Source organism: Zootermopsis nevadensis, unplaced genomic scaffold, assembly GCF_977971745.1.
Source record: "Zootermopsis nevadensis isolate Lab colony 2312 unplaced genomic scaffold, Znev_1.0 Znev_ptg000019l, whole genome shotgun sequence".
NCBI lineage: Eukaryota > Metazoa > Arthropoda > Insecta > Blattodea > Termopsidae > Zootermopsis > Zootermopsis nevadensis.
In genome coordinates, this window is record NW_028259151.1 from 476285 (window position 1) to 504126 (window position 27842).

Here is a 27842-nt window from a genome sequence, read left to right on the forward strand (position 1 = left end):
TTGTTGTTCTGTATGGGTGTGAAACAAGGTTTCTGACTCTCAGGGAGGAACATAGATTGCAGGTGTTTGAGATTAGGGTGTCGAGGAGGATATTTGGGCCTAGGAGAGAAGACGATGGGGTGTGGAGAAAACTGCATAATGATGAGCTTAAAAGTTTGTACTCCTCCCCCAATATTGTCAGAGTGATTAAGTCAAGAAGAATTAAATGGGAAGGGCATGTGGTGTGCATGGATGGGCAAGAGGTGTGCAACGGGTACTGGTCGGGAATGCTGAAGGGAAGGGACCGTTTGGGAGATCTAGTCATAGATGGGAGGATAATATCAAGCGGAGTCTGTGGGAAATAGGAGTTGAAAGCAATTGGATTTTGTTAGCCCAGGACAGAGTCCGGTGGAGGGCTTTGGTTAATTCGGTGATGAACCTTCAGGTTCCCTAAGCCAGCTAGTTAGTTAGTTAGTTAACCTACCAAATATCCCTGACCTGTCAGTGAATTTTGGTGATATATACAGTACTACTGTCCATATTAAATTAATAAATGCAACTTGTCACCACATTACTGTTCTTTCCACTGGGACATTTGAGATAAAGATAAAGTAGCGTCGACATTCGTTCAACAATGCGATGAGCAGTTGCAATAGTTGTCTTACAATGATTTGTATGAAGGACTTGAGGTTCTCACAGCGGTGAATATGAAGATTTCTGTCTTCTGGGTTGTTGCGCTGTGTAGTCTGGTCGATGTTAACCAACGTTTCAGAGGTCATACTGCCTCCGTCATCAGGGCGATGATATTCATCGTTGGTTAACATCGACCAGACTACACAGCGCAACAACCCAGAAGACAGAAATCTTCGATTTGTATGAAGTCTAATAACTTAAATGAAGTTAAATTTATTAAGTGATTAGGAATATTGGGTAAGTATGTACACTTAATGTGAGACAGTAACTGAAGATAAAACTCAGATTCAGCTATGGGTATATATGAGCACCGTAAACCATTAATCTGGATCAGTTTCGTCAAGGTTCTTTAATGTAATGCACAGTACCTAACTTAACCTAACCTAAAAACACATAGCTGAAGTGAAAGCGTAATTTACGAACCAATTCTATTCGAATAACGCGAACAACATAACGTTTGTTAATACAATTATAACACATTTCATAGTAGCACAGTTCTGTTAAATATCACTTGTTAAAATTCTTGCTTGTTCCTCCTATTGCGTGACAAGAACACTGAAACGGAATATGCATCGAAAGCATTTCAAAGTTATGAGTCAGAGTTTTTGAATAATAATTTTTTAAAAGTACGAGTCTGAAACGTTTTTATTAAAACTGCAATTGCTAAATTTTGAGATGGATCAACAGAACTCTTCCCCAGACGTTGTGTGTGTGTGTGTGTGTGTGTAAATTGCACAATTCGTTTTAAAACTAATAATTCATCTTGAAAACAACGAGTATTTACGTAAGTACCTTAGGCAAAATTGTCAATGTGAAAAATGCATGGTACCCCTCCAAAATAATTTTCTTACCCATATTTGAATAGTTTTCAGAATGATTACTTCCAACAAACACCCCCTATCCCACATAGTAGACATTATCCTGCAGACTCAAACAGATACCAAATTAATTTCTTTTGTAGAATCTAAGGTTCCACTAATGGCCGGTCTTATTATGCATGCATAAAATGAAGTACTTTTATATTAACATTAGACCTACACATAAGAAACCTGACTGTGCTCACAATTATGGTAACACTCACTGGGTTTTGGTTTAAGTTCAGAAGGCAAGAATTTTAAATTCTTTCCAGTGAAGGGCAGTTTTTAGTAAAAATAACTAGAGAAGAATGTTATCATATACATTATCTGGGATATAAGTGATTTTTAATCTTCCTACATAGGTGGTTATGTCATGGGTGTGAATCTCTTCATACTGGTGATTATAAAAATTCTGATGACACCGATTCGAATTTTGCATTGAAGCAATGATTGAATTAACTTTCCTTAATTCATTTTTGGGGCAATCTCTTCAAAGAGTGCTTACATTCAGGATGTGCAAACTTGTCCTCTTTCCCATGATATATATGTATAAAATTGTGTTTTTGCCATATACTGTCACAAAGTAATGAAGACTTCTAGTTTTTTATATATAATTCTCTCAGTATACTTAAGGAAAGGCTCATGCACAGACCAAAAATATTTCTCTGAGCTTTTGCAAACAAAGGCATTTTTTAATCCTTCTTTTTCTTTATAGTGTCAGTTTAAGTAGATTTGAGGATAGTCTTTTATACTTGATCATGGTAACCCTATAAGTAAAGTAGAGTAAAGTTTGTCCCGCTATGTACCATGTAGGCGCTTGGGGTGAGAGGAGGTATAGCTCCTCCCTTTCTTGACCTTGGCACTAGATGAGAGTGAGTGGTCAGCATCACGCCCTGGCTGGCTTTACCCCCGGGAAAGGACCCCGGTACCCATTGTAGAGGAGGCTGGGTGGGCCCCAGAGCCGGTCTGGACGCAGAGAATGGTAACCCTATAAGGTTCCAAAGTCCCTACATTTGCTTTCTTGCAGAGTTTTCACCCAGATAAGCATTTCTACCCTTAACCAGTTTCTTTAACCTATTGCTGCACAGGTATAAAGAATGATTCAGCAATTTACAGATCAACCTTTAATAACGGAGGTTTTTTATTAGTGTGTGTTCTATTTCTCTGCTTTGTTTTTAAAAAAATTACACTTGTCAGTGATGATTAATATATAAAAGTGACTATTTTCCTTGAAAGTGAGTTATTTTATTAAAGCCTGGCACTAGAGTAATGTATTTTGGTACAATTTTAAATTTATATCCTTATAATTCACAAGATTATTGTTTATTGAAATTGGTTCATGTCATAAAAAAGTTATCAACTGTACATGTAGTGTGACAACTCTGGTGCATTTGCTATATTGCTGTTCTAGACTTTCATTTTGTGAATGTCTACTTCTTATGCTCTCTTTTAAACAGCATAAAAAAGTGGAGTAGACAAGCAACAACCTCCAATACAAAATTGATCAAAATCAGTACAACAGTTATTGTGTTATGAGACAACACCAACATAAAATAACCTTTATTTAATATTCTTCAAAATGTGAGAAAAAGTATAGTAGATATTTTTAATTTTTTCTACAGCTTTTGTTTCAAACATTTTTCACTGCAATAAATATTTAACAAGTTATGCTTAAGATGCATGCAGGAAAGCATAAGTATTTATATAAACTGTCTGTTATTATTGTGTTATTTTTAACCAAAACTGGAATGTGTAAACTAATTTTAGTGAAACTTCCCAGTATCAACAAATAACACAAGATCTGCCCACACAACTATCCTTATTTACTTTTCTTTTTGCATCCCTATTTCCTCTTAATATGCATAACATATTTAGTGTTATCTGCAACATGGCCCAGTATTAAGAAAGTGCTAAAGTAGATAATTTTTGAAGATTTCTGTCTTCTGGGTTATTGCGCTGTGTAGTCTGGTCGATGTTAACCAACGTTTCAGAGGTCATACTGCCTCCGTCATCGCCCTGATGACGGAGGCAGTATGACCTCTGAAACGTTGGTTAACATCGACCAGACTACACAGCGCAATAACCCAGAAGACAGAAATCTTCATATTCACCGCTGTGAGAACCTCAAGTCTTACATAGATAATTTTTCACTCCATTTGAAACCAATTCAGTTCACATGCTACTGTTTGTTTTAGAAGGGAAGGAGTAGGTGAACAAACTTTCTTAATGGCATTACTTTAAAAGATGGTGACAGAGTAACTATCTCTCCCTCTCTACCAAACATTATTATTTCTATGGTATAGAATCACATTCCTAAATAATAATACCAGAATCATAGGATTACTTCACAATATAGACATTTACCTTCCATGCCAAATAATTATTTGTGCCATCCTGATTTGGCTGTGGAGTGGTGGTAAATGTGGGAGCAAACATTCTTTCCATTATTCAGTTCATATTTAGATTGAAAGGAACTTCACAGTATTACACTGCATTACTGCTCTTATTCAGAACAGACATTGTTTTATCTTTCCCACTGTGGTGATAAAGAGCCAGTCCAAGTTTCTTGGATGACAAAATAAATTTATTTATTTATACTATATGAATATGAGCCGGTGTAGCTCAGTCAGTATACTGACTGGCTTTGGGGCCCACACAGCCTCCCATCCAATGGGTTCCGGGGTCCTTTCCCATGGGTAAAGTGCGGCCAGGGCGTGATGCTGACCACTCACCCCATCTGGTGCCGAGGTCAAGAATGAGTAGGAGCTATGCCTCCTCTCCCCCACATAGTGGGACAGCTTTACTTTTTACTTTTACTTTTTCACTATATGAATAAATACATGACTTGAGTATAATTTGTCAATAATCTATCTTATTTATTTCATATTAAACAATCTTCTCAAAGTACTCTCCCCAGATTGTTCACACTTGCCCAATTCCATAAAATGACTGCAAAAATGACACTGACCCACATAATAATTTACAAAGATAGTTATTATTTTGGGACAAATTTGAACAACCATCCTATTTTATCTTTACATGTGGAATACTTTGTCTAACACAACAGTTAAATGCTATTATTTAAAAAAAAATTGTAACATTTGTGGGATGGAAATGAATACTCACTGAACCCTCATGAACCTAAATATTTACTTCACATGATGTGGAGACATAAGCAGACTTACAATATTTGATTTTCAGCTTTAATAGGCATACAGTCAAACCTCTTTATGTTCCTTAAATATGGCCAAAAGCATATATCATTCTTATTGTTTTAATAAGATCCTTATGACATGGCCGGTGGGTAAAGTAATGTGCAACACAAAATGTGATGAGACATAAAGAAGTTAATATTTATTGACCTTGTGTCATATCTTACATGCAGTCTAGGTGGTCATGCATCACACTAGCATTACATTAACCCATTTAACCAATAGGGGATGAATAGTTTATATGTATATTGTCAGAAGATACAGTAAATCTGAAACGTTGGTTTCTACCTACAAGTTTACACACCATTACAACCTGGAAGACAATGTCAACATAACTTATACTGCCTATTTTCACTTGGTAACTGAAGCACAAGTTACTCATTATTAACACTAAAACTCAGTTACAAATAGCTTCTTGAATCTCAGATTAAATGCAGTTATATTGATAGTCAATTTAAATGTTACTACAAAACTAACTGTAGATTCTTTTGATGGTAATATAATTACCCTGTTCTCACTGTAATATAAGGAAGCCATAACACAATCCCTTGTGTAGGGTATAAGCTTATGGGCCACTTAAATGCCCACCACTGTCATCACAAAATTCTGAATCTGGACCTTTATTTGAATCCATAAAATTCACATCACATTCTCATATTTTTTCAAAAAAATTGAAGGGTTCCTAAATATTCACTTTAATATTATTCTTCCTACTTCAGTCACTCAAGTGGAGTCTTTTAATAACAAAGTCTGTCTCCCCTCAGGCACTATAAGTCCAACTCATATTTACATTCAGGATTTACTCCTAACAATACTACAGCTTAAAACTTTCATCAAAAAACAAGGACAAAGTGAAAGAAACTCTTTAAATAATTCCAAAACAATGGCTCAACTCCCAAGTATAAATATCTTACCTGATGTATGTAGAACATAACTTACCTTGTTTGCATTCAAATTCTGGATTGCCATAATAGCCTGGCGGACATGAACACTGGGCGCGTCTACTGACCACTCGACATTGTGCATTGCTGCCACAAGCTCCAGCTTCCAGACATGGATTTCTGCAAGCCTTGTCCTCACTGCAATACGTATTTGGTTCACAGTCATCATCTTTGAGGCACTCATATTGTTTACATATCTCACTTGGTTCACCTTGATAGCCATCTGGACACAGACATATAGCACGATGCTCTGATACTCGACACTGAGCATTTGTGCCACATGGGAATTTCGGAGTAGTACATGGATTATGACATTGTCCATTCACACATGCTTGATCATTTGGACAGTCATTATGTGAACGGCACCCTGCCACACACAAGCCTCTCTGACACAGCTGCCCCTAAAATAGAAAATAAATTACTAGTAAGCACAGTGCCACAAAGATTACAAGAATCTACATTAGGAATGTGATCTTTCAGGTTGCTGTGTGAGTAGTCTCCTGGTTGTATACCAACATTTTGGAGGAACATGCTGCCTTCATATTCAGGATTTTAAGTGAGTAGAATAGGATGCTGATGGGTTAAATAGGAACAGGCAGAGGATCAGGCCAGGAAGCACAAGAAGATTGACCAATTACAGCCATTGGGGGGGGGGGGGGGGGGGGGGCCTAGCACTGGCCAATAGGAATTGTAAACAAGAAAATGGCTTATTTAGGACCACAGAAAGGAAGACTGAGTCAACAGGAAAGAGGAAAATGGTATTTTTTCCTCTTATACAGCCTGGGACAAAAGGAACATCAAACAGAATTTCCTATTTCCTCTTAATTAGGCCTTTCTCTCTGGGCTCTGAATAAGGCTGTTCTAATCTTCTGCACTTGTAGTGGCCCAGCCTGGATTCCAACTTCCCTCTATGTCTCATGACACTGTGGCAATCTTCTTGTGCCTCCTGACCTGATTCTATACCTACCCTTTTCTGACACATCAACATCTTGGTCATAATCACTTCAAACCTGAATATGGAGACAGCACGTTTCTCAAACATTTTGGTCTACATCCACAAGACTACATGGACCAACAAACCAGAAGAACACAATCTAAACTCGCATCACATGAAAACCTTAAGTCTTACATGAATCCATGTGTACATATATTCTTGTATTTTAATTAATACATGGCCACTCTAATTATTAGCAGTTTAATCTAATCTCTACACAGTGTCACTCATACTGCAAGTAATTCCTGCTTGTAAGTTAATCTTTGAACCTTTACCATCTGTGTGTCATGTTTTATGCATAGTCCATCTGACTTTAGGTCACACTTGTATACAACTAAATCATGAACCCTAGAGTTAAGTACAGCTGGCAAACCCATAATACAGGAGTTTAAATCCCCTATACCTGTTTGATAAAAGTTAACTGCCATGCATAATAATATGAAGTAATGGAATTCAATGTGAGAATATGAAGGCCCAGTACTGATGATTAGGGGACATGAAGTAAGGTGTAGACAGTTTTTTTATCAACATTTCAAAATTAGACTGCATTTAACATAACCATTTGGTGTAGCTTTTATTAAGAGAGTATTTACCTGTGCACATGAATTTGGTCCACTGCACTTTGTTCTACAGTATCCGTTGGCACAAGTTTCACCACAGGAACAATCATGGTCTGTAACACAGTTCTTTGTGCAATATCCTGCCTCATCACATTCACAATCTGGTATGCCAGTTCCACATCGCATAGATGGTTTAGAGCAACTAACAAGAGGATTGCCAAGGAAGTTAGCAGGGCAACTACATTGGACACCATGATTCACAACACGGCAAGTAGCACATGTACCACAGACTGAACTTTCCTCACAAGGATCTGGAACAACAGAACTCAAAATTAAAATGTATTACTGCTGGAAACTGCAGTCACAAAACTGCATTTTGGTTGATGATCATCAACTACTACAAGAATTGGGCCTATTGACTTGTTCCAAGACAGATGCTCAAGGCAACTTGTCATTATTAGTCTTGTATGGTGCATTTGAGTAGTAAGTGACAAGCCCACTGCCTCTACATAATTTCTACTGATATCAACTGTAAATAGTATATATTCTTATCTTACATTCCTTATTTTACATATATACAAGCAGGACTCAGTTTATGCCGCTTCAATTTACACCCGCTTGACTTTTGCGCCTCTCATAGATCATGATTGGAGGGGGTGATGAGTCATAACTCTGTCCAACTTCCTAGAGACAGATGGTCCCGACATTGTAATAAAACTATAATACTAATTGATAAACTATGGCCTAAAATTTAAATAATTAAACAATAAACGAAATATAAAATGTGACGAGAAAAAGCAAATTACATTAACCACGGACTAAGAACTGCAAGTGAACTGACAAACATGCACTGGTGTCTAGAGAACAGGATGCTGTAAGGCGAAGTCTATTCTATCATTTTAAATCAGTAAATTTTCTTTCTTTTTCTTAAACATTATTATCCTAAACATTATACAATTTTCAATACATAAATTTCATAAAATAAAACATTTTTCAAGTATTTTGTGTTGATTAATGAAAATCTTAGAATGTATTTACACATGTTCCCATTATATTTTTTCTTCAATTTACGCTGCTTCATTTTACACCGGAAATCTCAGGAACCTAACCCCGGTGTAAACCGAGTCCTACATATATATATATATATAGATAAAGAGGCTTATGATATTGTGTGTGAGTCCTTATGCAACTTCCATTAAACCAAATTTCTGTAGAACATAAAAACAGCATCAGTACGTATTTTGCATTAATATCATTTATAACATTCAATTATTAATATTAATTATTCATTGTTGCCATTTAATGATTTTTTATAATACGTAATTGCATTATATCAAATATTGTTTATATTATAAACATAATGACATTGCAAGATTTTAAAATTATATTTGACAAATTTTAAAACTAATTTACTCCATGAAACAGGGTTCTTCTTCAGAACCTGATAGTTGTTTAGCCACTCAAGGAATTCCATACCCTTTATGGAACCTGAAGGTACATTACCATGCTCACAGGAACCTGCCACTTGTCTCTATTCTGAGCCAGAAGAGTCTAGTACAAACCCTCATACCCTATTTCCTTATGATCCATTTTAATATTATCATATCATTTATGTCTAGGTCTTACAAATGTTTTCTTCTCGTCAGTCTTTCTAAATACAATTTTGCATGCATTTCTCATCTTTACAATTTTTCCCGTGGGCCCCACCCATCTCATTCCCCTTGATTTGATAATCATAATAATATTTGTAGGAGAGTGCAAATTAAGGAACTCCTCATTATGTAGTTTTCTCCAGCCTCATGTCACTTGAATCTCCCTTGGGTCCAAATATTCTCCTAAGCACCCTGTTCTTGAACACCTTCAATCTGTGTTCTTCCGTTGAGCAACCAAATTTTACACTCATACTAAAAGCAGACAGAATTATAGTTTCATATTTTAATCAGTTCACTTTTGTATAGCAGATGTGAATACAGAAGATTCTGAACTGCATTGTAGCAAACATCCCTCAAGTTTAATTTGATCTTGGTCTCTTTGGGAATGCAATTTTGATCTCTTACAGTCATTCTCAGAGATATGAATGTATCCTCATTTTTTGAAAGATTTATTACCTATATTTATGAATTATTAACTTATAGTTATTGCTAGTCTCACCATACAGACTGAAAGATTTAAGGTAAACAGGTACCATAAGTTTCTCCAAGAAAATCTTATTTAACATCTAGCTTTTTATTTTGTTGTACTTACTTTTACACTGTTTGTTGATGCAGGCTTCATTATCAGGGCAAACAGTATCACTACGGCAGCCTACATCACACAGTCGGTCTTCACAAATCTGTTTAGGACCACATTTAGAATCACTATTACATACTGTCCTACAACGTCCTCCAAGACACCGTTCATCAGCAAGACAATTCTGGTCACTGAAATGAAAACAAATCAATATTGTATTTGTAGTATTAACAACTCAGTTATGGGCATACCACTGATCTTCATTATCAGAAAATGAATAAGTTACCAAACAAAACTCACTTGCAACTATTTTCATTCTAGCACTAATGTGATACAAGATCGTTGTGCAACAGCTATTCCAATAACGGGAACCAAGGGTTACTATTGTTGCACAATAGTGACCCTGGTCATGCAGGTTGCCTACCCCTGTAGGAATGTTATCACAGACAAAAACATGGATGGGCACATAAGGTGTTCTTTGCTCATGCTCAAATGTGAAGAACACCTAAAAACTGATGCATCCCATTAAACTCCTAAATATAAAGCAAGTTTTTTCTGTAAAGTTGCAAAACTGAATGTCAAATTCAAGTGATTAATACACCCGTATTGTATGCAGGGGGTCTTGAGTTCCACTCTCAACTATAAGGCTGGCTATTGTGATGTTTTTGAGACTTGCCTTATTTCACCCAAGCAAATTCTGGGATAGTACATTACAAGGCTGTAACTGCTTCCATACACATTTTTTACAATTTTTCATTCTCAATTATACTCCTATTTAACTCAATATAACCTGTGCAGTTAAGAGAGCATTGCTAGATAACCTAAGAGAGATAACATTGGAAACTTTTTATCACATAGTGATGTAAAATAAACCAGTCCAACATTTAAATTGCCATGTAGTTTATGCAAAATTCCATATAAAATTCTCAATTATTTCAGTAGAGTCTTGTCCTGTAGTGAAGTAAGTAAACATATACAACTGTGTTCATTATTCAGTAGTATGTAGAATTATCTTAGAAACAGGCACTTTGAAATTCTTGATTGGAAAACAAGTCATTGTCCAAAATATTACTTACGATCTGCAGGTAGTCTGACACATGCCAACATAGCAGGTTTGACCACTAGGGCAGTCATGTTCTGACTGGCACAGTAACACTGTCTGACGGCAACCTGTTTCCGCATCACCAATCAATGGGACTGGACATGAACATTGTTTCTGATGGTTTGCCATGATACAATGAGCATTTGTACCACATGCGGTTGGTGATGCACACAAATCTAAGTACAGAAAAAATGTGTGCTCATTTTCATGTGTTATTCATTCTGATAGTAAGTATATACTTACAAATTATACACTTTTCTTCAGGTTTCTTGTATTTCTAGAATTCATAAATGGGTTAAAAAATTCTGAAATTATACTACAGTGCTTGAACAGTAACCACAAATTAATCAGATGAAATGTCCAAAATAAAAAAGAAGATCATAAAAGTTTATTTTAATAAGAAGAACCAGTAAAGGTAAACATTTGTACAATTATTTAAAAAATGAGAAATCAGCTACCAAAGTAAGAGGCTGTGGCAACGATGAAGGAATGACAAACATTTAATACATAGTTATGAATATTTCTCTTTAGTCAGGCTTCTAATGGTCTTCCTGTCCTCAGAAGTGATAGATTCTGTGTATTTTTTTATTTACAATTTTCATTCTTTAATGTTCACATGACAGTAACTACTCACCTATGCACTTGCTGTTGATGCATGCCCTGTCAGCAGGACAGCCAGAATCACTTCGACATCCAGTAACACAAACAAGTCCTTCACAGACCTCTCCACTGCGACAGTCATCATCTCTGCGACATAGTGGTTTGCAGACTCCTGATGTGAGATCACAACGTTCATTACCCAAGCAGCCTATATCAGATGAACATACAGGCCTACATGCATCATCCAAACATGTGGATCCTGATGGACATTCTCTGTTTTCAAAGCATGGTTTACCAGGAACTCGAACACAGGCAACTTTGGCTGTTGGGTTTGGTACAAAACCATTTCGACAGGAACAACTGGCTCGTTGATTGGACACTGTGCACATTGCATTTGGGCCACAAGGAGAATCAGCGCATGGATTTACACATCGGTTGTCTCGACATGACTCACTAGCACTACAGTCATCATCAGAATGGCAACCATAGATGCACATGTTGTGCAGGCAGATGTGACCAAGGAAGCAGTCATTATCTACACGACAAGTCACTGAAACAAAACACAAAGCAAATGCTGTTTAACTAAGTTAAAACTAATTATTAAAATATCAGTAATTACTATGCTGCTGCTACTGATGTGATGAATGATAATTATAGCAATTCAATTCAATTCAATTAATTTATTTACGTGTTTGCCAACAGCAAGAAGCCAATAACTAAAATAACAATAATTGCAACAACAAAAATAATATTCACATAAATGTGTGAGGGACAATTCAGAAGTTTCCTGCAAGAACTAAATTAACACTATAAACATAAATCAAAACAAAAATATAGAATAATGGTACTGTGACAGTCGTAATGATGTCATCTGTAGATTTAAACTGGTGTTCCCAATGTGGCTTCTTCAGAGAAAGTTATTACCAAGGAAAAGTTCTATAGAATAAGAAAGAAGTGCCAGCATCACCCAACCTCTGCCTGGCAGCAAGCTTTATAAATCATGATGGCAATTGCATGCTGCACAACCCCTGACAAAACTGGTGACTTATTCCAGCTGTTCTGGTTGCTTACAGCTCAAAGTAAGTCACACCATATCATGTAATCAAATGAAATAAAACTATTAATGGTGGTATGAAGTGACACAAATTAGTCAATCACCAGGATTTTAATAGGTGAAGAACAATGTACCATGAGAGCATAGTGCACACAGCATTTTGCCACTACAGTTCCATATGAAATGACACATCACATTTATTCACTATCACAATATAATCCACGAATTCATTGCAGGATTTAATTTCTCTATATATGCCCATTTTGAAAATAGGTGATAGACAGCAATACATACATGGCACAGTAACTGTCATTCAGCACATGTAGATTGCATTTTACACAGATATTCTTTACTAGGTGTCTAATATCATTGATAAACACATTTTTTGATTAAATTCACTATTCTGCTGGAACTGCCATACATGAAAGAATGAATCTGAACATTGTATGTATCTACACTGGATGTGAATGGAATTCATGCATCAGACAGTTTTTTTATTATGGGAGATGGGTTCCTAAGTATTCCCTCTACAGGTTATAACACTCTTGAGAAATTCTCCCAACAGTACATGGAACTTGATATCTGGAAACTGTCTCACATCTGAATGGCTGAAATTGGCTTGTACTCCTTGGTCCATAGTTTAACCTTTATTAGCCATGCATTATGGCTTACAGGTGGTCCAGCTGACCATATATCTTATCACTGAACTGTTAACTCTGGAGTTTAGTCCAGCTAACAGTTTTGTAGTATAGAATTTAAATCCCCTGTTTGAATATGATAAATGTTAACACTGTGTGAGCACATGCAACTCCAAAATTGCCTACCTATCACATACTGTATGCACTAACACCACACATAAGCAGAATTCACTTGGGCAACCTATTACACACTGACTTTGCCATACAGGAAATTTCTGAAATACCCCTCATATGTGTCTCAGATACAAAACATTATTAGAGCACTCAATGCTGCTTTACCCAGTTGTGGGTTTTACAAACAGACCCACTATCAGAATTCATCAACTTGGCATGTTTATAATTATATATTAAGGAGCAGAGATGTATGTATATAAAACCCAATCTCAGCTTCATTACAAAGGTTGGTATGGAGGTTGAGAAATTGATGATAAAAGTAGATTTGGTTGAAGAAATTCTTCGATACTCAATGTTTCAAATATTTAAGTATTATACACAGTTACTCACACACATCCAGTAAAAAAAGCAGGTGTTTGAATACTTACATATACAATTGCCTTTAAGACACCTTTCATTGAATGCACATTCCTGGTCAGCATGGCATACAGGCAGACACATGTTATCTCTACATGTGTTGCCTTCAGAACAGTCCAAATCAGACTTGCACGAAACAGGAACTAAAATTGAATAGCATAATATCAAAATATTATAAATAATCTGCATGGAATAATAAATTATATTTTGCAATATTATCAAATATTCTATATAGTACTTACTTCTCACACACTCCACATCTTGATTTCCAGTAAACCCTGTAGGACAACTGCATTGTTTGTTGTGACTGAATACTCGACATTCAGCATTCATTCCACAAGCAGAGTTTTGGTCACATGGATTATTACACTGTCCTTGCAAACACTTTTCAGTCAAACTGCACTCTTCATCTGACTGACAGGATGCTAAAATGTAATACATAAAGTCAGGGAGCTGGAATCTTATCATTAAGACTAAATGAACAGAATAAAGAACATGAAGTTTAAGAATCATATTGGTACGTACGTCGACATATGTCCCCATAGCAGTAGGTATTTGGAGGGCAATCAGAGTTAGCTGTGCATGGTACAGGTTTTGGTCTACAGCCTACATGAATGTCATTTGGATTTCCTTCATAATCTGGTCGGCAGACACAAGCACTTGTATGGTCATTAGCAACACATTCTGCATTTGGACCACAAAGAGTGTTCTCACACACATCTGAAAAATGTAATAGCAAAGAGTTAAAAATTATAATATTAAAATAATCTGTGTTTGTATATACAGCCCAGTCTTTATTTAAAATCTCATTTCCATAATTTAGAGTTAAAATATTAATATTAAACTGCAGTTCTTTAAATTGACTGAACAAATTCAGTGATGAAGCTAATGAGTCTTTAATTTTTATAATAATGGAGAGTTTTATAGCTATACTGAAATTTACATAATTTCAAGGTTTCTCTCTGTTAAGGTTTTCACAAAAGAAGAACATTAACTGCATATTCACTGAACACAAGTAACCTGGTTTAACAACTGATTCCTCTTTGTATGACATCACTGGATCTAAACTTAACTGAAGTGCAAGCAAAGTTTACATTCTAGGTGTGCTAAGTATCATGTTAGAAAGGAATAAAAGACATGGAAGTAAAGCTATACTTCAGTACTAGATGTATATATTTTAATTATTTTTAATATATTTAAATGTCCTGTTTCAATGACACAGATTGTATATAGTGTCCAATAGGATGGGAAGATTAACATGAATGTTGAATATTTATAACTAACTGACTCCCTGGTAGCAAAATCCACAGGTTCAACACTGACAACACCAAAGCCCACCACTGGCCACGATCCTGAGCCAACTCTATTTATTTGTCATCCTCACAGCCCATCTCCCTAAGATCCATCTTGATGTTTTCCTTCCATATCCTTCTTGGTCTGCCCAGTGGTCATTTTCCAGAAGGATTTCCCACAAAAATTCTGTATGCACCCCCCCCCCCATGCAAGCTACATGTCCAGCCCATCGGAGCCTCCTAGATTTCACTATCTTCACTATGCTAGGTGACTCATACAATTCACGCAGCTCCTTGTTATGCAATATTATAAATTGCCCACTTATTTAATCCCTCCTAGATTTAAATACCTTCCTGAGTACCTTGTTTTCAAACACTTGTAATCTACATTCTTCCTTCAAGGTAAGAGACCATGTTTCACAGCCATACAAGATAACAGACAAAATTATTGTTTTATATATCCTGATCTTCAGTGTTTTGGGTAGTAAACGAGATGATAACAGTTTCTGAATTGAATAAAACAAGCATTCCCAAATGTATTCTACTCTTAATCTCATCATGGACCTCATTTCTGTTTGTTGTTATTGTTCCCAGATATGTAAATTTTGAAGCATTTTCAAATGATGTTACTTATAATTACATTCCATTGTTGTTGCTAATGTTGATCTCATATTACACCCATGTATTTAGTTTCATCTACATTTACTTCTAGGCCTACTTCCTTGTGTCCCAGAAGAAACATACCTTTGCATTTTGGTATGCCATTTGATTGCATGCACTCTGCAGCTATTGGACAATCTTCATTGTGACTGCACTCAACTGGAGCATGACATCCATCATGATATGGGTCTCCTACTGTACCAATTGGACAAAAGCATTTGTAGGATCCTCGAGAGTTGTCACATCTAGCCCCTGATCCACATGGTGAGTCAGCACAGAAATTAATCAACTGACAACCAATTTGTGGGTTTCCAGTGTATCCTGGCTGGCAGTAACAAACCTAGAAAAAAAAATTCCTTAAGATGTGACAACACTATTTTAAGTTACATAACTGTGTTGTTCCTCTTCTGTTTGTCATCTTTTCCCCTTCTTTATTCACTTTTGATCCTCTCATCATAAAAACAAAGTTTGTCTGAAACTGTCTATTATCATTTAAAGCCAACTTTCACAATAAAAAAAATTGTTCATACATATATAGTATGCACAAGCAGATACCATTACATATAAAAACAAAAATTATTTACCTATAGCAGATATTAAAAGGAACCTGGCACAATAAGATGCACAAACATATTACTTGTACCTTCCCCTGCAATACACTAGATTTTAGCAAAATTGCTTTTAAAAAACTAACATCATATAAATTCAGTGTCTTGGAGAGCAGCTTTAAATACCCTGCATTGTTATGTGTAACCTTGTGTGCTAAAATTGCACTTGTAGTTATAGTCTAGTGTAAGACTAATTGAAGGATGGCATCACTTCATTCAACTTATTCTTCTTTGTCAATTCCATTTCTGTAGTTTGATTTATTCTTTTCCTTTTCAACTCGCTAGTTGTAAAATTGAAATTCACTGTACCCTGACACTCTCAGAGCAATTAATTTGAATGTCTCTATACATTGCATTTTATTATGTTAAGAATGATAAGGAACTTCCAATTTCATAAAATATTAAAAGGTAACTATTTATTTTAAGATACTAAAATGCCATATTTCAGCATCAGTTTTACAAAATAATGATTGTGGTGAAGAATTTTATTACCTGTCTATGATTTTCAGCTGAGCAGAGAGCATTGATTCCACAGGGGTTTTTGACCAAACATGCTATCTTGCACATGTAGTCTTCACAGAGTTTGTCATTTGAGCATTGGTCGTCAGTTTCACATTCAATTGCCTGGCATCCAATTTTGTCATCTCTTGGATTACCATGGTAGCCAGTTATACAGGAGCATACTGATTCATGATGCTGTGCAGTGCATTCAGCATTTCGCCCACAGACAACTGGACCATCACATGCATTCAGACATTCAGCCTGACCCACATCATTTTCTCTGCATTTTTCTGTGTCACCACAGTCATAATCCGTTCGACATCGAACTTTCTGCACACAAATACTGTTCTGGCAGAACTGGAAAGCTGGACAGCTGTCATTTGACTTACAAGTTGGCTGGCAAACACCTTGAATACAGAGCTGATCACTGATACATTCACGAGCACTGGTACACTCAGCTGCAAGTAAGCACATATGCATTATGTAATGTAGAGAGCTATAAAAACTAACACTATGAAACACAAATAGAAGTTCACAATATGATGCTTAATATTCCCCATATTTATAAATTTCTTCATAAATTAATTATTGTGAACAGAAATAATATTAATTTACTCAGGATTATCCATTTAGGAATGCCCTAAATTTATATAGCACTATTGATCTATAAACTTTCCATAACCTGTAGAATGCAAATTTAAATACATTTTCCCCCTGATCCTCTACAGATCAACTCTAATACTTCCTTCCCCCAACAGATTCTTCCAACAAAATATACCCCATTGTAAACATCATCCTGCAGTTCCTTAACAAACCCACATCATTACCATATTCTTACATAATTATTGAACAGGAAGTTCTTTGTTACAATTTAAACTGGAATAACATATATTCTAATAGAGATTCTTCATGGATATCCTCAAGGAGAACTGCAGAACATACAACTTGCTTCATATATGAGGATAATCATGTTATCTGGTTTTCTTCAACATTCAGCTATAAAACTTGCAATTCTTTTTATTTATTAAAGTTAACTTTCGGTATATACCATAAAGATTAAAACAGTGTATATTGCATACAAGAAATACCAACAATCATTAATACTGAAATGTTATGAAAATATAGCATGCTTAGAAGTTGGTGACAGGATCTGTATACCACTGCAGGATATAAAACTGTTTATTTTATATGTATACAGTGTAGCCACATCTTTAATTTCTGTGAAAATATCCTCCTTTTAGTCCAATATATGAAAATTGTTTCAGACACTACTTGTACTCACATGTACATATTCCATTGCTACATCTGGTACCAGCTGGACACTGGCTGTTTGTACCACAGTACTGCACAGCAACGCAACCAAGGTGTGGGTTGCCTGTGTGACCAGACTGACAAGAGCAAACTGCAACATGGTTGACTGGCTGACAGTCTGCATATTTTCCGCATACATTTGGCAATGAGCAGGGATCCACACAGCGAAAATCAATACATGCTTTACTTGGAGCACAGTCATTGCTGTCAGCACATTCTAGCTTCACACACTCGACCTGTATGAATGCAATAAGAAAATGAAGGTATGCTGATGACTTTTACAATTTTTTGCTGCAGACAACTTAAGATAATTTCAAACATAAGGTTGATCAGTGCTCATTATTTGAAACTCACTAACATTATTTTTAAATATTACAAATTAAAAGTACACATCGAAAGAAGTTGCTTTTTTAAAATTCATTTTACAGATTAAAACAAAGACCATTTATTTTATTATACATTTTTTATTTTGCCAGTTACAGTTTTGATGCACTCTGTTTGATAATTTTGAAAGAATCTACTGCTGCAATTGAAGCAGTCATAGAGTTGGATTCTGTTCATCCACATGAAAGAGTGAGGAGTCATATATGTGAAGTTCCAATTATAATGGGACCTGATATACTTCATATTTTCAAACTTTACTTTTCACAGGTGAAGAATGAAAATTAATGTGGAAAATCTCAATGGATCTGGCCAGTCTCAAAAGTGAGAACTATGTCATGAGAAACTAGTTGCCTACCCATAGAATGCCATATATAACAGAATGTTATGACTGCAGAACAAAATTGAATTAATTTGTCAGGAAAAATAATTGTTGTGTTAGGCCATCTAAAGTTTTGATGCAGTAACTGCAATTAAAAGAATATAACATATTGGATAATGATTGTATATTCGCATCTCTTTATTGAAAGTGTTCGGTCATGGTGAAATTCTTACTGCCATCCTTCTGTCACTGTTCTGGCAAGTCCTTGTTTTTGCTTTCTTACCTAATTTATGAGACTGATAGGAATAACTTATGTCTCAGAAAACACATTAACAATAATTAACATTTATACCAATAAAATAATCATGTAAAAGGTTAAAATATATGTAATTTATGTGTCTATAAATTGTACTGGTAGACATGAGTAAAATCCATGAGGCTGTCCCAAGGAAGGAGCAAGAGAATCTCACCTTAGCATCACCTCTAGTCTGAGCAGGACAACGACATATAGCTGTATGTTCTGTAGGTACGCACTCAGCATTACGTCCACAAGCAGAAGGATTTTCACAAGGATTTCTACAGCGGTTGTCTACACATGCTGCAGTCAGTGGACAATCTGAGGCAGTAAAGCAGTCTCCAGGTTTCCTGCAACCAGCTTTCACAGGGTCTCCTACAAGACCATCTGGACACTGGCAAGTGAAACTACCAGGGGAGTTTTTGCAACTGTAACAAGTGAATTATTAAAATTAAAATATGATGTATTTTGCATCTAACATGGCAAGCATGGCAGGATAATCATAATTATTTTATTGAAATGTAATAAAACTTTTTATACAGTCTGATAACTTCACATAATCATTAATAGATATGTACATTGCATAGGATAAAATGCTTTATCATATTTTATTTAATTATTAATTAATATGATGGTGAGATTAGTATGTTTTTATATTGTTTGTTTTGTTCATATCATCCTGGATTTATTATGTTTGCTGTATCATCAAATTCTTGAACATGTTAGGTGATATTGTTTAAATTAGATGCATAAGATCATTGGTAAGAAAAAATCTGACTTCCATTATGCTGATGAATTATGACTATCTTTTTGTAAAACAGATCTCAGTGGGATTTAAATATGAAACATCTAGGAATTCATGTTGAGCCACTGCAGAACTAATGATTTAATGTTTTTATAATTATATACATTATGTGACATTTTTGTATAGCCACAAAGGAAGCCACCAGAAGCTGTGTGTCTTAGAATGTACCTCCCAGTTTTGTCATTCACATGTAAAATTGTGTATATAACAAATGTCATGAAGGAACGAAAAGATAAGTAGGTTGTTTTTCACAATGACAGGTTACTTGTCAGAGATATAAAACATAAAATCAAAGTAAATTCATGCAATATGAAAAGTAAACCATTTTCATTTCATTTCATTACATTGCTGTGCTATGACATGGATTTTCTAGACATTCATCAATGTCCACACATCTTCCATTGTCAATTGTGTAGCCTTGGAAACAGGAGCACAGTCCTTCATGGTTTTGAGCCTTGCATGTGCCACGCCCACAGTTCACTTGATCACATGGATCTGAAAGTAAAATAAAATAAATTACATTTTATCTTCATATTGAATTACATACCAGTGCATTATTTTTCATGTGATATTACTAGTCTGTAATTAAGCCAGCACACACACTCATGTCTGAAAATAAAGAACTAACATACTGATGTACTTCTGAAACTCTGTATGCTATGTTAACAGATATGATAGATGACACAGAAATTACAACAGAAGAAAAATGACAACATTAATAAGAAAGATCATAAATTTATGTATGAAAATGTAAGATTTTTAATCAAAAACAACCATTGGCAATTATTTCCATTACACCATACTGTAAAGTGTATTTTATTATGATGACTTACATTACAGTATGTTTAATGTGCTGTACATAAACCTCAGTTTTACATTAAATAATTTGAACTAGCACTCATATATAAAAATTATGAAAGTGATCTGAATGTTGGAGCTGCTCAGGTTGCTAATAAATATATTAATTTAATTCAGTTGCACTGGTTGTTTATTCTGTATCATAGAAACCCATTTCATTATTCATTTTGGACAGACAGACTACACTGAGTGTGGAATATTTCTCCTAGGATGTAGAAGTGCCTACATTTTAATTTGTGACAGAATAAATTTGGCATCTAAAAACACAATTGAATCAAGCATGTGTTCAAAATAAGCAACGAAATGTTTGATTTTCACTCTGCCTTTCACACTGAAATTAATATACTCAAAGATCTCATTAGACTATCCTTAAATTTTCTTTTTGCTGTTAGATATTAAAATCAGACATTTTTAAACAGTATGTACTTTATAATTGCATGCATGGATCTCAAAACTTCATGATTTCAATATTGGAAGAATGAGCTACTTTCATAAAAGCCAATGCTTGATTATCTGGAGTAATAGAAAGAGAGATGAGAAAGTATAGAAAACCCAAAAAATATAGTTAAAAAAAGCCCAACGTTAATGTGAACATTCAAGATACATGTAAATGTATTATCTTCTCTTGGATCATTTACTTAGTATCTTTCTTATATATTTTCCACTAAACATCTGGCCTGGCAATCAGATGTCCAACAGGATTCAATATTCATTAAGTTTCTCATTGCTGTAAAATCTTCTCAAGTGATCAGCCACATCAACACTGAGTTAAAAACTAAAATTTATTCTCATTCTCCAACATCAGGGTCAGCATTAGGGTCAAATGACCCTGATGGTGGAGACTGAAGGAGTCCTTGGAACATTGGTTTTTAATTCAGCACTAACGTTGACAATAATCTGAGAAGATTTTATAGCATTCATTTGCTGTGAAAGTTTTGAATCTTAAACAGTTTATTATTAGTTTCTCAGCAACTACATTATTGTATTGTAAATATATTAATTTTCAGAAGTAGATGGCATGATACCGTGACTAATATGATTTTCTTTTTGATAGCCAATATTTTCAGCATGGACTTAGTCACCCATTTGTTCCAGTTGTCATGACTTTCTTATTAACTATAAAGCCAGAACTCTAGTATGTCTAGATGTAAATGATACATCTGAAAGGATAGTATAACATTCAGTAGCATCTAATATTAACAACAGCATGCATCAAAAATGGTTTTCTAGAGTAATCGTACCACAATGATTGTATCTGAATGCTCTATGGTACCACAGATTATGCCATATGGAAGATAATCATGAGTTAACTATGTTTTTAATAGAAGAATACTATGCTTTTTATACATACTCATGCATCTATTGCTCTGGCCATCACAGAATCTGTCAAGTGAGCAGTCTTCACTTGTTAGACATTCCACTTTGAAGCATCCCACAGTAATGCTATTTGGATCCCCAAGATGTCCAGCTGGACATGAACAGACAGCCACGTGGTCAAAAACATTACAAACAGCATTAGGTCCACACTGGACACCTGTTCCTACTGCACATGAATCTGTGCATTTTCCATGTTGACAGGCCAAAGTGTCACTGCAGTCAGTATCATGGTCACATTCATTGGGTGCCACACAACCTGGGTCCAGGAATGCATCTCCCACAGTTCCCAATGGACAAGCACATCGATATGATCCTGGTTCATTGACACACTCGGCACTTGGATGACAAGGTGAGTCTTCACATTCATTAATATCGAGACAACCAGATGGATCAGAAGTGAAACCACTACCACATCTGCAATAAAATAGAGGCATTTTAAACAAGTATACTTAAGTTATATAAGCAGCACTTTGCTGTGGTAATAATACAAATTAATATTCAGAACTTAAAGATGATATTTTTTAAAATTATTTAGTATAAAATATCAGTGAGAAATAATAATTATTCAGAATTGTATGAAATGAAAATAATTTTCCATGTGTTTAAGATCAATCCAGGAAGTTGAATACATAGGAAAGAAGAGATGTTAACAGTACAATCACTTCAATATTCAGTAAAGTGGGACAAGGATTCTAGGTAGACTGATCTTCATTTTTCAGGCATACAGCTAGTTGATTCTTTTCAGTGTTGTTTTGTCATAGATGATAGAAAAATATTCCTTTCTCTTCATGTGTCCTGTATGTCAAAACATCTTAAAAGATTCTTAAAAAATTGCATTCATGAATATTTATGGAACTGAATATCTGTGAAAAGGGATATTAATTACTATAATTAAAATATACTAACAAAATAATTCTAGATGTTGTATGTTAATGCTGATTACACTAAGCCATGTCATAATCTTTGAACTGTTTCTTGAGTTGTGACAAAGAGAAATGGTAACAATTTTCATAACTGTTAATATATAATATAATTATGAAACAAATTTAGAACTGTCAATAAAATTACCTGCACTTGTTGTGTAGACAAATTTCATTTGTTTTGCAATCCGAATCAGTGCCACAGCCTGGCTGGCATGTTCCTTCAATACACACTTCACCCGGCACACAGTTACTGTCTCCATAACACACCTTCACACACACAGAATTGGTGCATCGTTCTCCTATGGCACAGTGTGAGTTATCTACACATGTCACTGAACACAGATTGTTCAGGCATGAGTATCCTGAAGGACATTCAGCACCGGAGCCGCAGCTTGTGGGGACTCTGACACAACCTTGTTGGGGGACTGGATTGCCCACAAAACCATCAGGGCATTTACATTCAGTCACATGATTCACACAGCGACACACTGCATTTGGACCACAAACACCTTCTTTCTTGCAAGGATCTAGCAAGAATGTTGAAAACATTCAATATTAGAATAATTTTCTTATTTAATATAACATGAATAAAAAAATGTTACACAATGGTATATTTGGTGCTATTAGAAAAACAAATTTTTAGAATTATTATGAACAGTTTGCTTCCGTTAGGGGACAAACATTTACCTTGACACTTATTATTGACACAAGCATGTTCACCAGGACAATCCTTGCTGGAGCGGCAACCAATGAGACAGATCCCAGAGACACAAGCTTGAACAGCTGGACACTGGGAGTGACTTGCACAGGGCAAGGTACACATATTCTGCACACATCTTTCTCCATATGTACAGTCCTCGGCATTACGACATGCAACTGTAATATAAGAAATTTAAGAAAAGTGAAACTTTCAGCTGGCTACCAGCACACATTAATCTTTAAACGTTATTTAATTTTAATAATTTTCATCTGCTTCCTATGTCAAAACCTTGGCAGAACTAACTTAATTAGTACCCTTTCCTGTATATTATGTGAAACTTATGCAACTTACCTTTGCACTGACCATTGTGACAGATAGTTCCTTGGCAGTCTGCATCATTTTGACATACAACAGCTGTTCTCAAACAGCCTCCTGTAGGTCCTGATGGTCCAGCTTCAAACTTGAGAGGACATGTGCACACTGGCCTTCTGTTTACTACATTGCAGATTGCATTTGGTCCACAGCCACCATCACATGGATTTACACATCTTCCAGCCAAACAAGCTGACTGAGGTGGGCAGTCAGAATCTCCATTGGGACAGTTACCTTCTGGGTGACAACCAGATGTGAAAGGATCTCCTATATGCCCAAGAGGACAGTGACAAGTATGACCTGAAGGTGATCCTTCACAAATAGCAGATGGATGACAAGGATTTGGACTACATACTTCAGCAGGAACACACTCCACATCTGGCAATGGATTGGCTCGGAAACCTGACGGACATTGACAGACAGCATGATGATCTTCTGCAATGCACACAGCATTGTGCCCACATGAATCTTCCTCACAAACATCATAGCATGTATGAGTTAACCTGTTGCAGAGTTGTGTAGGTGGACAGTCAATATTGTAGACACATGGTACAGTTTTACAGCCTGATGTTGGGTCATTTGGGTCACCAGCATAGGGTCCTGGTGGACACTGACATTGTGCAACATGGTTATTGGCAAGACACACTGCATGTGGACCACATTTCAAAGAGTCACAGGCAGGCTTACAGACTAGAATTCCAGTTTCCCCATCAGATCTGCAAGTATCAGATTCAGGGCATTGAGCATCTGTGGTACACTGATTCTTCAATGCAGGTTTGCATCCATTTCGATCATTAGGATTTCCTGTGTAGCTAGGTAAACACTGGCATTGCCCCTGATGACCTAAAGCCACACAAATGGCATTTACAGGGCAAGTGAATTCAGAGCAGACAGAGACACATTTGAGAACACCCAAAGCATCAGGTCGACATGCAGATGTTTGTGGACAGTCTGTGTCAGCAGTGCAATCAGGTAGAGAAGGTTTCTCACAAGCTGAGCTCACTGGATTCCACACAAATCCATCCTGACAGTTACAAGCTGGGTGTCCAAACTGATCAAGATGACAGACCTCATTTTGAGAGCAAGCAACATTTGCACATGGATTTAAACATGCATGAAACCCATCTGGAGTGACAGTGCAAACCAGGCCTTTGGCACAGTCACTGTCTGTATCACATTCACCTCTAGGAACTCCTGTCTCCAGTTGACATCCTATGACAAGATCACCTGGATTGCCTGTATAACCATCAGCACATATACATGATGAACGATGGTTGTCAGCTACACAGAGAGCATTTGGTCCACACTGAAGTTTACTACAAGCATCTACACATTTTCTGACTCCCTTTCCAAGCTGGAAACAGATTTCTACTGCAGTACAATCAAAGTCATTTTGGCACTGGCCTCTTAATTTACAACCTAACTTCAGGTCACTTGGATTGCCAGCAAAGCCAGGAGGACATACACATTTTCCAGCATCACAAACTGCCCGAGGACCACATCTGATAGTGTCACATAGGTCTTTGCACTGACCACCATCACATGAGTACCTGTAAAGTAAAAATAGTTTAGTATGTCAGTGTGACATAAGTGATGAAGAAATTATGTACTGGTAATATCATTGTTATATAATTTACATACAGAATTGACATTTCTTTAGTGGGATATCAAGGACTCACTGCTATTATTCATCCACTAAAATTCAAGATTCTGTCTAATTTTCAACACTTACAATTTCTATCCTTTTATGATAGCAAATGCTTGTTTTGAGGTAAAAGATATGGAGACCAATTGTTAAATTGAAATAGAAAATGAACAAACCCAGATGGACATGGTACATCCTTGCTACATTTACAAATTGCTGGATCATCACATCTTCCTGGTTCTACAATCTGGCATATTGAAAATGGGTTTCCATTGAAACCTTCCTTGCAGCGACAGTCATAACTGCCTGGTGTGTTAATACACACTGCATTGATTCCACATGCAGTACCGCTACACTCATCCACGTCTGAAATTAAGCAGTAATGAATGAGACAAAAATACCAGCATTCTGTATGTTATTGTACCCTGATTGGACAACAGTCTGAAGATGCATGGTTCATTATATAATAGACTGATAATTTCATGTGAATTTTAGATGACTGTCTTGTGTCTTACAAGATGAAATAATGTGATAAACTCCTTTTGGTTTAGTATGTCCACTTTAACCTTTATCATATGTAAATAGAGGTACAGATCCCAATACTTTGAAGCTGGTGGCATGTTACTGTGACCCATGACCAGCTGAACCTTGCATAAGCTGTGACACACAGCCAATAGAGCTTAACTTTATAAGTCAGTGTGGAATAGTTTGCAGCATAATATATGTTATAATTTTAAAAGACCATAATAAATTAATTCTAGCCAGAATAGTTTGAAAATTATATGTCTGTTCAACATTATTCCAATTCTGTCTTCAATAAATTTATTTCATTTAAGGAATGGATACAGGGAAGATATTATTTTTAGAGAGGAGATAGTACTTGTTACTTAGCTTTCAGAACACTTTACTCTGTTAAGTTATGATATTTACTAACCTTGGCAGTGTATATATGGATTTCCTCCAAAACCTGGTGGACATAGACATTCTACATTGTTGACACCCTCTCTACATTCTGCTCCAGCACCACAATCTGTGGTAGAACATGACTTCTTCTCTTGAGGTCCACATTCTCCATATGGGTTGCCACTTGTGCCAGCATTACACACACATTGATTGACTGAACCATATTCACAGTGGGCATTTGTACCACAAGCAGGAAAACACACAGGGGCAATTACAGCTGCAGGAAGAAAGAAGAGAGTAGTAATTGTTTATACAGCATTACTCTTCAACTGCTGTTTTACATATGACAAAATGATACAGTAATGTAATATTATATCTCTCCAACCCATGCCTCTTTGTAATTTATGGCTCCTGAAGTGCAGTTCATATAACATAAAAGCAACTTATGCTGGAATGTTGAGAAAAGAATGTAAGGATAGTCTCCTAAATTTTAAAATGTGCAACATGGTTGTTTACAAACTTCGGTCTTCCTTCATTGTTGATGTTGAGCACCTAACATACATATAACCTTGCTACTTCATGTTAGAAGGTGACTCAGGATCTCAGGATTTCTTTATAAATGCACATCCACATACATTTATCAATAATGATTGTATTAATGACTTGCTACTTTTCTGACAATCTTTTCTGAAATGAAATACTAGAAATTACAGTTATGGGTCTATATCATAAATCAAAAAATTATTTTAATAATATTTGATTGAATTAATTAAATTTTTACATGCATAAAAATAACAATTGTGTTCTTTTGGATCATGACATTTAAGATGCAATGGATTCCTCCAAAATGCTGGCAACCTCTTACAGACCCTGAAAATGGGGGCAATATGTTTCTCTGAAATGCTTGAAACCATTTACAGGGCTACACAGTTTCAAAACCTAGATCATAACCCAAATTTTACTGTTATAAATATCTCATGCTTCTTACATGTTTCTTTCATTATTTTGTTTGTATTTCATTATGAATACTATAACTATTCTTTATAATTCATTGCCTATTTATCACCCTAATATTCAACCTGAGCTATTGAAGTCACATTAAATAATGTTCTGAACTTACGGGGCATACAGATGAGGTTTGGGTTGCCAATGAAGAAGGGATCACAGACACATTTGTTTGTGTTCTTATCACAGGTAGCTCCAACACCACACACTATTCCTTCACAGCGTTCCTTGCACCGGCCACCAATGCATACACTAGGTTCCATGCATGGATTGCTGGATGAACAGATGTCTGGGACACATTGTCCACCAGGGAATGGATTGCCAATGAAGCCTTCCACACATGTGCAAGTTGGACCACTGAAAGTTGCTATGCATTGGGCACCCTGGCCACAGTACACACTATCACACACTGGAAAAATTGGAAAAGATGTATA

General features: G+C 35.9%; 1 protein-coding gene and 1 long non-coding RNA gene across 11 annotated transcripts in view; one reads left to right on the top strand and one right to left on the bottom strand.

Moving 5' to 3' along the window:
* The window catches only part of dpy (fibrillin-like protein dumpy), a 385379-nt gene that overhangs the window by 213233 nt on the left and 144304 nt on the right, over nt 1-27842 (bottom strand). For all 5 annotated transcript variants that reach the window (XM_087351382.1, XM_087351381.1, XM_087351380.1 and 2 more), the window contains exons 20-39: nt 27524-27817; nt 26435-26680; nt 25677-25866; nt 23835-25405; nt 23471-23659; nt 22929-23310; nt 21835-22274; nt 19970-20120; nt 18996-19248; nt 17794-18058; nt 16503-16969; nt 15487-15742; nt 13976-14170; nt 13693-13875; nt 13462-13593; nt 11202-11717; nt 10542-10743; nt 9481-9656; nt 7270-7547; nt 5681-6083 (exon numbers count right to left, since the gene is read on the bottom strand). In XM_087351382.1, the coding sequence (XP_087207508.1) occupies nt 5681-6083; nt 7270-7547; nt 9481-9656; nt 10542-10743; nt 11202-11717; nt 13462-13593; nt 13693-13875; nt 13976-14170; nt 15487-15742; nt 16503-16969; nt 17794-18058; nt 18996-19248; nt 19970-20120; nt 21835-22274; nt 22929-23310; nt 23471-23659; nt 23835-25405; nt 25677-25866; nt 26435-26680; nt 27524-27817 (6789 nt within the window). The remainder of the gene's footprint in view (nt 1-5680; nt 6084-7269; nt 7548-9480; nt 9657-10541; nt 10744-11201; nt 11718-13461; nt 13594-13692; nt 13876-13975; nt 14171-15486; nt 15743-16502; nt 16970-17793; nt 18059-18995; nt 19249-19969; nt 20121-21834; nt 22275-22928; nt 23311-23470; nt 23660-23834; nt 25406-25676; nt 25867-26434; nt 26681-27523; nt 27818-27842) is intronic.
* Nucleotides 662-27700, top strand: LOC147873335 (uncharacterized). Of its 6 annotated transcripts, XR_015535807.1 has the most exons (6): nt 1023-1456; nt 7310-15666; nt 16520-16975; nt 17777-18085; nt 19052-22209; nt 23990-26343. It is a non-coding gene; the product is annotated as an uncharacterized LOC147873335 (long non-coding RNA). The 6 variants fall into 6 exon arrangements; XR_015535808.1 differs by lacking the exon at nt 1023-1456 and adding an exon at nt 662-909 and having other exon boundaries at nt 7310-16975; XR_015535810.1 differs by lacking the exon at nt 23990-26343 and adding an exon at nt 27598-27700 and having other exon boundaries at nt 7310-16975.